Source organism: Sarcophilus harrisii, chromosome 3 (genome assembly GCF_902635505.1).
Source record: "Sarcophilus harrisii chromosome 3, mSarHar1.11, whole genome shotgun sequence".
In the NCBI taxonomy this organism is placed as follows: domain Eukaryota; kingdom Metazoa; phylum Chordata; class Mammalia; order Dasyuromorphia; family Dasyuridae; genus Sarcophilus; species Sarcophilus harrisii.
Genome location: NC_045428.1, coordinates 229,927,198 through 229,940,350, shown reverse-complemented (window position 1 = coordinate 229,940,350; position 13,153 = coordinate 229,927,198). Strand labels below are relative to the sequence as shown.

Below are 13,153 nucleotides of genomic sequence, written 5' to 3'. Positions count from 1 at the left end.
CAGCTACCTTTTCAATATTTGATTTATATATAATTCTTCATGAGACTTATTGGGGATTGTGATGTTAGGATCCAAACGTGATGGCCCTATTTTCATTGATAGAAAACAGTTTTTTTCACAATCTTTACAGATTTTGCTTCTTATTTTTCATCTGTTCATTCTTTCCTTCCTGTTTTATTTTTAAATATTTTTGAAATGACTTTATCTAGTTAGATCTTTCACTAAACTTCTGTAAGCTTGGTTTTTTTTTTCCTTGACTGTACACTGATTTTCTCTGCTTAATGGAAGTGATACTACTTTAAAAAAATCAAAAATTTATTTTTGAATATTTTTTTTTTACTTAACTGACTTTATTTGTCTGATAGATTCATTTATAGCAAGAATGTCAAGAATGATATTCACATATTGGTCACTTGAAAAAATTAATTATTTAGAGAATGTGTAGCTAAGCCTTTGTATACATATGTCTAGAAACTAAATGTACTTTGCCATCTTTTCTATCACTCTCTTCCCACAATATAGACATGGAAGAGTCTTAGAGGACCAATGGCCACTTTATATCTCTATTTGTATATTGTTTTAGTCAAAGACTTTATCACAAAGTGAAAAATCTAGTGATAATGGTGATTTCCATCACTAGCCATAGGTCTGCTGTTTTCATTATTGTACTTAATGTATATCTGGAATGCAGAACCTTATACCATAAATACTTTGCTGATACAGCCTTCAAAAACCTAGCATAACCTCTCTATTACAATGAGGCACTTAAGAAGAACTATGAGAAAAGTATGCTATGGCATCCAGAAAAGCTGTGTGAATTCAAACTTTATTGAAAGAAATATTGTTGAAGACTGAAATAGTGATGTTATCTAATTAGACCATACCCAAAACAATATTTCAATTCCAATGATACAGAGTATCCAAAATAAGATAAAAATAAAATTAAAAGGTGATAAAGGACCTGAAAAGCATGCTATAGGAATATAGGTTGAAAAGATTGGGAATAATTAGCCTGGTGAACAAAAGACTTGACCAGGAGGAGAAGAGTGTGATAATTGTCTTCAAATATGTCAAAACATATAGAAGAGTCATTACAATTGCCTGCTCTTGAGGTGGGACAAAATGTGGATCAATGCATGGAAGACATTACATGAACACAAGGAGTGCCAACAAGAAACACATTTATATGCATTGCATAAAAAAAAAAAAAAAAAAACACTAATATTAGAACACCAGCCCTGAAGTCAGGAAGACCTGAGTTCAAATCTGGTCTTAGACACTTAACACTTTCTAGCAGTGTGACCCTGGGCAAGTCACTTAACCCCAAAATGCCTCAGCAAAAAAAGCAAAAAAAAAAAAAAATCACTAATATTTTAAAATAACCAAATGATGATCATTTCCTTTGCAAAAGTCTTCAAACAAAAATTCTACAATCATTTGTTACAGAATTTAGTCAAGTACAGTTTGGATTCTATGGCTTCTTGAGTTCTCTTCCACCACTTCCACCATAATTTCATTTCATAAAATTTCTACCACCTCTATGTTTTGACAAAAATAATTTTTCGTATGGAATGCACTCCCTTCTCATGTCTATCTAATAAAATCTCTTGCTTTCTTTATATCAAGCAACTACTAGCTACATGAGACTTCCCCTTTAATTTATGTAGCATCTATTGTCATGACTCCCCCCAAAAATAATAAACCCTTTAAGGAGAAATAATTGTTTGGTTTTTGTCCTTGCATCCTCAAAGCCTCGCCCAGTGACTTGCACCTAGTAGGTGCTTAAGATGTCTATTGGATTGAATCAAATCCTTTCCTAAGAATTAAGCCTATAAGGTCTTTCTTGAGACTTTCTTTTCTTTCCATGTTACCACTGATAAAAATATAAAATTCTAAAATGAATAATTCCAACAACATCTAACCTGTATTCAAAGGAAATTTTAACACATTTTTTTGATGGCAAAGGAATATTTTCTTTCTACTGTTTTGAGATTACGTTTCTTTCAAATCACTTCAAGTTTATTCCAATTTACTATACTAAATCTGGCCAATATTCAGAGGAGGCATATCTAATTGGATGCAATAGATATTGTCTAAAAATGTGAAAAATCTATTTTAATTTTTAAAAATTATTTTAAATTTTAAATAATTGAAAAATGATCTTTTTGTGAGGAGCAAATGCAACATATATTTTGTAAACTTTAAAGTTCTATGTAAATGTTAGACATTGTTTTTATTATTATCCTTTTGACACATTAGGTTTTTACTCAAAATGGTATTCACTTTTAAATATACCTTTATACCTTTATAAATATGAATATGGTGGAAATAAATTGGCCGATTTGGTTCATTTTCAAAGAAATCTTTTGTTATTTAGATTCACCCCAAGATAATAATCACTCAGAAGAGGAAGATGATGCATTGATTTCATGCATGAAACTAATAAAATCCCAAGAAAAGAAAATTTGTAAAGATAACCAAATGAAAAATGAAGAAACTGAAAGTAGAGTGGATTTCATTTCTCCATCATTGAGAACATCTTATACATCTAAAACAAGCTATTTAGAAGACATTTCACCACACTCAGGAAATGAATTTCAAGTATGGAATGACTGGAAGACATTTACTGACAATCAGCTCTGGCCATATGATTTTCTGATTTCTCAAACTGGAAGATGGGGAAGCTATACTTGCTCTGCTCACCACTCAATACTCACTTCCCTTGTAGATATGGATTTGCCACATTCATGGGTAAGTGCATTTTTCTTTTCATAACTATAGTAGAAATGAAACAAATATGCACCATCCAATTTTGATCTTTATAATAACTAAAAAAAGTAATTTCTTAAAATTTCATTTATTTTCCACCAAATGTTGTTATGCTAAATAAACACAATAGTTCTAGTAAAAACAAAACAAAATAAAACAAAAACAGGAAAAAAACCCAATAACTATATTTGGCAACTTTGCAAATGTGGACAAATTTACTATTTGACATGAAAACTCCGTTATGTTTTCAAAAATATTTATGAGTATTTCAGGACATCTTAACATATGGAACTTTGGACATATATGATATTAAATATATTTAGTAGAAAATGAAATTCTCCTGAAGCAGTGTAGGCAATATGCTATGATGAAAAGAATGCTAATCTTATAGCTAGGATGTGAAGCTCCAAGTCCACTATTTTATAGTTGTATGACCATAGACAAGTTATTATTAAGCCTCATGAATAAAATAGAATCTATAATATCTAGCCTGTCTGTTTAAATCAATTCAACAAATATTTACTATATTAATCAATTAGCAAGTTTAATGGTCTCTGCTAGTCAGTAGGAGAAATTTTAAGTCAAAGTTTTTACTCTTAAGGAATATAGAATTAGATAAAACAAATAATGACAATACAAAATAAAAGTACTTAAGAGAGGTACTGATATTGTAAAAGTCCTCAAAAAGAGCAAAATAAAAAATTCCAACTATGTGGGTAGGGTGGATCAGAAAAGGCTTTCTATAAAATGGTGTGATTTTTTTTTTTTTTTTTTTAGTGTTTTGAAGGTAAAAAGTGCCTTACAAATATTATATCATTTTGTCTTAAGAGGTAGATGTTAAAGCCTTAAGAGGTAGATGTTATCACCCCTCCTCCCCCCGTTTTATAAATAAGGGAACAATAAGAATCTGAGTTGAGATTATATCCCAAATCATCCTGATTCCTAGGACCACCACCCTTTCTACCTTTTCACAAAAGAGTAAGAATTATAAAGAATGAGGAGAATTTTAAAAGTTTAAGATTGGAAGGGTCAAGGAAGAATGTAGACAAAGATAATCTGTGGAAAAACTTGGAATGTAAGAATAAAAGAATAGACATTTTGTCAGACTCTATCCTAAGCACTTTACAAATATTAATTTAATTGATCCTCATAGCAAAGTAGTGTTGTAAGTACTGCTACTATCTCTATTTTATAGTTGGGGAAATTGAGACAAATAGAGGTTAACTTGCTTTCCAAGAGCCCTACCACTAGTAATTGTTTAAGATTGGGTTTGAATTTGTTACAATGTTGTCTATGTGTGATTTTTTTTGTCCAAGTTCTACTGAATTCACTCTGCACTATTTTATACTATGCAGGATTTTCTGAAATCATCTATTTCAAAATTTCTAATAATGGAGTAATATTCTATTATGCTAATACATTACAATTTGTTCAACCATTTCTAAATTGTCTAAAAGGCAATCCTTCTTAGATTCTAGTTGTTATTTTTTTCTTGCCCTTCCCCTTCTTCAATCATCACTTCAGCTTTACCAAGTTTGTTTTAATTGTGAGTATACTCTTCTTAGGACTATATTCCTTTTTACTGCACTTAGCCATTCTTCTTTCTCTGCTAATTCTTTGTATTTCTACAGCAAGTTGTTTAGTTTATGTTTGTGAGTGTATTCAACCTTTATTCATTCATTTCATATGAATGAGAGTAACCTAAGGCACACTCCTCTCTATTCTTATATTATTTTGTATTTACTCTGGGATGAGCATTCTATCCACTGTGTCACCTAGCTGCTTCTGGACAGGAAAGAGTATATTTTGACTGGAGGACAGAATACATAGGGGAAGCAGTGAGATGATGTTGAAAGGATAAATCGGTACATATAATTATATCTAATATCACATTTTATCCTTAGCATTTTATAATACACACTACAAAGTAGAAGCTTAATAAGTTTTAATAAGCTTAATAAGGGAATCAAAACAACTATGGGATTTGTTAACTTTATGGGAAAAGAATTAGAGATAACACTGAGGTTTTCAGTTTCAGTGACAAAGTAAGTTTTGACACTATTCATGAAAACAGGAAAGTCATGAAAAAATTTTAGAGTAAAATTTTGATTTGGGTTATTGTTGAATTTGGAGTGTCACAAGAACATATAAGATGAAGATTGATAATAGGAAACGGAGAGGTTCTAGTTTCAGTTATGAATTTGGTAGTTGTCTGCATGGAACTAATAATCTTAACCTTAAGAGTTGATGTGCTTGCTAAGAGAAAAATTTTAAAGAAAGAATACAAGAAAGCTCATAATATCCTCTCAGGAAATATCTACATTAAGAGAGAAGGCAAAATAAAAACCAGGGAGGAATCCAGAGAAGAACATAGAAAATTAAATTTTATACATATTAATTATGATTATTAAAAATTCCTTTTTATGAAATATGAGACCATTCAGCAGATTGTATTTTGGGAGAGGGAAAGTTTTAGGAGGAATGAAAAGATTTGGAATAGCTGCTGTGTTAAGTGGAATAAAGAATGAATTTAGACTGAAATGAAGACTCAGATGAGATTATATTTGTATTGGACCCATTCAGCATAATTTCATGATTTTTGCTAGCTCTGCTGATCAATAAAAGTGAAGAAGGAAGATGGTGAAAGACATCCAAAGCTGGAAGATGGTAAGCATATAAAAGACATGAGCGTAAATGCAGAACAGAACAGGCATTACCTAGCAGGATATAGGTAGGTAGTGAAGAATTTTGATCATGGGATATCTCTCATATTTCAGCTCATAAGTATTATAAGATGAATTAGAGAGGATAGTATAGACAAAAGAAAATATTAGTAGACTATAACAATAGTCCAAATGGCTATTAATGAGGATCTACATTAAGTCTATAACAATGAAAGTAGAGAAGGAACAGATTGAGAAATATTGTGGAAGCAGACAGAATGCTTATAAATATAGGTCAATCATATCAGAGGCTTGTGAGAACGTTTTACAATTATACTTTGTTAAGTGAATGGAATGATAACCTTGCATGCATATATGAGATGAATGGATATTTTACATCCATTATCTAATTTGAATCTCACAGCAAATTTCTGAAGTATCAGTATTGTTATCCAACTTTAAGATAAAGACACTAAACCTCAAACAGTTTAAATGATCTGACCAATAATATGTTAAATGAATAAAGGTGCAAGAAATAAATTTTTATAGTTAGTTTTAAAATAGAATAATGGTAGAAACATTTGTACATACATGTTATACATCTATCTACATACCAAGTGTGTGTATCACTCTTCCTTTAATAAAAAAGCTTCATTGAGAGGAAGAGTTTTAAGTTATGTTATTTGTTGTAAATACATTTTTGCTATTAGCAAGATCATAACAAATTTTGTTTTATCTGAATCTGTGAGAATATACTTTATGTATATATAGATTAAATGCTTAATGTTGATGTATACACTTCTTTTTATTTAGGCACAATTCTATTATTACCATATAATTAAATAGCTATATAAACAGTTCTATAACCAAAGAAGGTCAAGATATCACTTATGTTTTTAAACAATAATATTCATCATTTAAAAAATAAAATCTCAATGGATTTGATGGGGATATTCAAGAATGTATGAAGAATTAGATTGGTTTGGTAAACTTAATGAGATCATTTGCTCTTGAGATTTGAGATGCTCATCCAAGAAGTTGGATGAGTGCAAAACATTTTTTTTATATTCTATCCATATATTATGTATTAATGACATATGGGAAAAGATCAATTTTCATTTTAGCAGAGCTGATATTTTTTTCTTTAGTAATTATAGGACTATATTTTTAGGTTATAACTTTCTTTGCACTTAAAGTACAGGAGGCAAAGATTACTCTATGAAAAAAGATATGTTTCTGCAATTGATATTTCCTATTGCCAATGACAAGTAATTGAGGTAATACTTAGGTATGTACCTCAATGAGTCAGAAATTCCTGAAATAGTCCTAGAACTTTTTTCTTTTAAATCTGTAATGAATCAGAATTTTAGGGCAACAAGGAAATCATCAGCTGCTGAAATAGATCTACTCTATATGGGTTTGATTCCTCTTTAGATTAACTGGTGTCCTCATCAGTTAAGGATTTCATAGCACAGTATGATATAACTTGGGGAAATTCAGTGCCATCAGTATGTTGAACTCTTGGTGAGCCTGAGTAGTTTTGTGATAAGTAAGACATAGTAGACCAATTAGTCTTTCAGTGTTAATCATTCCGAGTTCCATCAATGGAAGACACATTGTATGAGATTCTTTGCTGTATATACAGATAAATTTTTTTCTTCAGTAACTTGATTTGACTTACAGCATTTCATTCCTTATTTTCAGAAATAGTTTTAGTTTTCCATGTCCATTTATGTATTATAATGCTACAAATGGATTAGTTTATGCAGTTAGCATCCACATGGAGTGCTAGAGAGTTGTATGCACGTATGCATATGTTTGTACATGTCCATATATACACTGCATGCATGTATTTGTATTTGTATATGTTTGTATATCAAGGCATACATGATACATATTTACATCATTTCTTATATCAGTTTAATCTTTCATCATATAGAAATATCATCATGGGCTTCTAGCTTATTTTCACATACACCCCCATAGTTGTGATATTTTTCCCTCATTTAAGCAGAAGGGAATTTAGGTATCTCCCTTGGAAAGAGTAATAGAGCTATATGGAAACAAAAAGTGATTCTCAAAACAGAGAGTTAGATACTATCTGTTAAAAAAAAATAGTGTTTAAGATTTACATATTAATAGACTATGAAAAAGAAACAATCATAGAATTATTACATTTTATGTTAAGAAAAAATGGAGACAATAGCTACAGGGATCATAGAACATAGATTATGATATTCCCAAAAAGGGGAAAAATATACAGTTATACAAACATAAATAACTGCAAAACAGTATAATCTTGTAAGAGGGGAACCTGCATCTTCAGTGAAATAAAGGACTTCTAAACATATCTAAAGAGTAGTTGAGAAATGAGGAGAAATTTTGAAATGCAAACAAATCATGAGATAAATGAGAAGCAACTAGTCAGTGAAGTGGACAGAGCATTGCACCTAGAGTCAAAAAACAAAACAAAACAGTGTTTAAATACAGTCTCTTATACTCACTAGACTGTGATCCTGGGCAAATAAATAGTTTTCATCTACAGAAACAAAAAGCCAAAATTCTGAAGAGAGATAATGAATAAAAAAAATTACAGGGAAGGAGAATTCATAGTACCAGATCACAAATTACATTACAAAGATACTAATCATCAAACCATTTATTCATTGTAAAAAAAAAAAAAAAAAAGTAAAGAGTTCAATCAATGAAACAGATTAGTTACATAATATAGCAAAGGAATTGAACATAGTAGCCTAGTGCTCTGTGAACCTGAAGACTCCAGCTACAATGGTAAAGACTCATTATTTTGACAAAAATTGCTAGGAAAACTAGCAAGTAACCTGACAGAAATTAGATTTCTCCCCATATATCATTATAAACTCCAAATCAATACTTAGACATAAAAGATCATATTGAAAACAAATTATATGACAGAGAAATTACCTCTTAGATTTATGTATAGGAAAAAAGCTCACAATCTAACAAGAATAAAGAGGGTCACATGACAAAATGGATAGGTTACATAAAGTTGAAACATTTTATACAAATAAGCCTAGTGCAGCTAAGATAAGAAAGGAAAAGAGATACTTGAAATAATATTTCTGTAGCAGGTTTTACTGACAAAATTGTTCTTTCAAAATTATATAACAAATGGATTCAAATATATGATAATGAGGGTCGTTCTCTAATTGATAAATGGTTAACTATATGAATAGGCAGTTCTTAAAGGAAGAAATCTATGTTATCTAGGGAAGAAATCTAATTTATCTGTAGCAATGAAAAAATCCTCCAAATCTCTAATAAATGGAGTTTCAAATTCAGGCAATTTTGAGGTTTTATCCTCTATCTATTAGATTGGCAAAGATGATAAAAAATGGAAAATGACAATTTCAGAGGATATGTGTGAAAGCAGGCATTTTAATGTGCTGTTGGAAGAGTTGTGAATTTGTATAGTCAATCTGGAAAGTAATTTGAAACTGTGATGTATAAAAAGTTCCAGACACATAGGTTCCAGGTAATTAATCACTTTATTAATTATTGCTAGCAGATAATTAATAAAAAGGGTTAGTGGCACTCCTGAATGCCAAAGATGGATCATGGAGAATTTTTGATGTTGATATGCCCTTGGAAGAGTGGATGTTCCTGATAGTTTAACAATTAATGAGAAGAATGAATAATACAATGAGAGGTGGACCTATTTTAATGAGGGGCTGAGGTACATGACTGATGTCTCTCTTACTCTTACTACTTGCATTCCCAGCCTTGGGCAATCTAGACAGGCACCTAGCTCTCCCCCTCCCTAAGCTTGATTAGAACACTATGGACCAAATTCACCCAGAATACATTTCCTTGAAAACATTTTTCTGGTTGGGTGGGACAGTTCCACATCGATAACATAGTCTAGGTGGGGTAATTTTTAGCCTAGATCAGAGAAGTCTTTCAAGGATTAAACTTTGAATGAAGAAATAGTAAAAAGGGAGGAAAAACTCCAGTATCTCCCCAGTGTTTGGTTATTTAATAATCACCGTTCTCAGAATTATAGCCTAAAAATACCTGAATTGTACCTTTTGATTCCACTACCACTTCTATACCATGAAGAGATAAAAGAAAAATAAGTCCTTTATATACTTTTCCTTCCCTCCTATCTCCCCAAAAATAAAGTTAGCTTTTCTTTTTGAGGTGAAGAGTGGGAATATTATTTTGTCGTAAAAAATTTAGAGATAGTTTCAGAGAAACCCAAGAAAACTGTGAACTGATTCATCATGAAATGAGCAGAATTAGGAGAAAAATTTACATTAATATGCATTAATAGTAATCAATCAATTAAATAATTATATACATTAATATTATCAAAACATTTGACTTTGATAGGCAGTAATTTAAGAGATAGAAGAGAGAACAAAGGTACTACCTAGTCATCTTACCATATATAAGATCAAAGGAAATGGGTATGATAGGCCTAACTTTTTTTATGGGCAAATTAAAGTTACTTTAAAAGATTAATCATAGATAATATGGTAATTATCTGCAGAAATATTTCAAGTACACACAAAGATATAAAGAGAGAGGGGGACAGTACATCAAAGAAAATGTCAGTGAATATCAGAACAAAAAATTTAGCCACAGATATCAGAGTTCATAAATGATGATTCTGATCAAACTTGAAGAAGGGATCAAACTTAATAAGATAAGTTCTATAAAACTTCTGAGAATGACCTGATATTTTATGGAACATGACACAAAACTAAAATTAACAACACAAAGATGCAAACTATCTCTAGTACAAGTTTTAAAAGGAAAGTGAGATTTTAAACTAGAAGCCATACATACTAAATATTCTAGTATATACTAAATTAGAGGTTATACATAGTATACACTATACATAATATGCATACTATACATTGATTTTAAGGTGGATTTCTGCCCTTCCCCCAGCCCCAGGAATCCTGCTCTAAAGCTTGGTTAGAATAACAGAGGACATTACATGTGTCCCAATAAAGGGAAAAGTAGCTGTCTGGTGAATTTAAGCAAAAGTATTGAAAACATCAAATGGAAGGCAGGATGTTTATAATGTTTGAATTATTATTTTTTTAATTAAAGTGGATCTGATTGTATTTTTATAGTCAAATTTGGACCAGTGATTCCAGCTAAGCTGCAGAAATATGGAAAGACATTATAAGTAACCATCATCTCACATTTAAGTTTGGTGAAAAAAGAAATTAAAATTATTAAGAGAGTGGTAAGGTTTCCAATTTGCTCCTCATTAACTCTCTCATAAGGAAATATATTCCATTGAGAAGAGGGAAATGTAATTGTAAAAATTGCAGGTAGTTTGCAGATGTCACTGTAGAAGAAGGTGGGGGGGAGTAGAATATATGTAAAAAGAGTATGCAATCTACATTAGCATGAGGTGAGAATTCATGGATTTTGAGGGAACATAAATGAAAGGCATGTCAGCTCCTAAGAATGCTTGGTGGAGACAAAAGTTAAGGAAAGACTAATGTCTTGATACTTCTTGCCTTTGACTCTCTTTTGCATATCTTCCTGTTTTGCACCAGAAGTCTACTTTATTTTAAACATCTGTCAATGTAATTTGTTTTCTTCTTAAGTAATAATTTTCATCTGTGGCTCAGTATATCAATAGGTTTCTAGCCATTAACCCTTTAGGACTCATGTAGAGATATTTTTGTTTCTCCCCTCTAACATCCTGAGATTGATTAAAGTCTTGAAGGACAGTTGTTTCCACCATCCTGTTAACTGATGTTGAGTCATAGTAGAGATATTTTTGTTTCTCCCCTCTAACATCCTGAGATTGACTAAAGTCTTGAAGGACAGTTGTTTCCACCATCCTGTTAACTGATGTTGAGTTATAGTTTGCTATATTCAAAATCTCTGTCATCATTGAATCTTCTTTCTCATCCTGCACATACAATAATTTGCCAAGTCTTGCTGATTACATCTCCACAATTTCTTTCTTTCTTTTTTCTTCTTTGTTCCTTTCTTTCGCTTTCTTTTTTCTTTCTTTCTTTCTAATTCAAATTCTTATAATTTATTTCTTTCACTAATTCTTATAACTTCTCACCTAGATTGCTCAAAAACTCTCCTAGTTGGTCTCTCCACGACCAGTCTTTTTTATATCCAATCCATCCTACATACAATTGCCAAAATCACATTTTTGACCAGGTCATTGCCCAGATCAGATACCTTCAGTGGATAAACTACTCCCTTTAGCATAGTACTTTGTATAATTTCAACATTACTTATATTTTTTTACCCTTATTCATGAATGCTCAGTACAACACTTTTCTCCGTCCTACCCTTATCACACAAGCAACATTATTTCTATTTTACAAATGAAAAAACTAGGCCTCATATAAACTCATACAGTTTCCAAGTGATTTAATCTCAACTCAAACTCAGATCTTTTGCTTCTAAAAACATTTTAGAAAGGGAATGTAACTGAAAAGGATAAACTAGAAACAACTAGGTGATGTAGAGGATAGAGCCCTGCAGAGGATAGAATCAGGAAGATCTCATTCAAATCTAGCCTCCAACATTTCTTAACTGTGTGGGTCTAGATTACTCATTTAATCTCTGACTACTTCGGTTTCTTCATCTGTAAAATGTGGAAAATAATAGCATGTCTTCCAGGGTTGTATGAGGTTAAAACGAGATAAAAAATTTTCAAGTACTTTAAAATGCTAGCTATTGTAATAGTGTTATCAGAAGTAGGAAAACTGTAAACTTTGGGCTAATGAACAAATTTTGTATATTTTTAATGGCAAGGGAATAGTAAAAATATTATAATGTTAATAGAAAAAATTCAGGAAAAGGAAGAACAAATACAAATCAAGCCAATTATTAAATGATACTTGTCTTTATCTGTTTACATTTATTTCAGCCCTCCTTGAAGAGAATGACAAGAATTTATGCCTTAGCATTCATGAAAGAAATATGGAAAATGGATTGTTCTTTTTCTTTTTCATCCCACTATTCACAGAATGATTAAATTGAAAGAAACCTAAAGGCTAAGTCTTAGATTGAAAACTTTAAAATGTTTTCAACATAAAAAGTTATTAATAATTAAATATTGTAAGGTTACATGATAAAGTAGATAAAAGCTGTCACTGAAGTCAGGAAGATTGGGTTCAAGTCTGTCCTCTGGCACAATAATACTTGTGCTCTTATAGGCAAGTTTCTTTAACTTCTTAGTATTCTAGTTAATTTATTTATTAATGGCAAATCATTTTTGTTCTACATTAGTAGAGCAACTTTGCCTCTCAGGAGTTCTCTGAATCACTGGAAATAGAGGTCTGAAACAGCAACATATATTCTATAAAAAAAAGTTGTATCCCTTTTGATCCAGCAGTGTCTCTACTAATTGTATCCCAAAGAGATCATAAGAGAGGAAAAAGGACCTATATATGCAAAAAATGTTTGTAGCAGCCCTTTTTGTAGTATCATGGAACTGGAAATTGATTGAATGTCTTTCAGTACAGGAATGGCTAAATAAGTTATGGTATATGAATGTAATGGAATATTATTGTTCTATAAGAAATGATGAGCAGCCTGGAAAGACTTACATGAACTACAATGAGTGAAGTAAGCAGAACCAAGAGAACATTGTACATGGTAACAACAGTATGTGATTAACTGTAGTAAACTTGGCTTTTCTCAACAATGCAGTGATTCAAGGAAATTCCAATAGACTTGGAAGGAAA

General features: G+C 31.1%; 1 protein-coding gene across 1 annotated transcript in view; it reads left to right on the top strand.

Moving 5' to 3' along the window:
• The first annotated feature begins 2,466 nt into the window (after positions 1 to 2,466).
• SAMSN1 (SAM domain, SH3 domain and nuclear localization signals 1) overlaps positions 2,467 to 13,153 on the top strand; it is a 98,159-nt gene continuing 87,472 nt past the window's right edge. Inside the window, exon 1 of the mRNA XM_031959165.1 lies at positions 2,467 to 2,751. Coding sequence (XP_031815025.1) covers positions 2,482 to 2,751 — 270 coding nt within the window. The 5' untranslated portion in view covers positions 2,467 to 2,481. The remainder of the gene's footprint in view (positions 2,752 to 13,153) is intronic.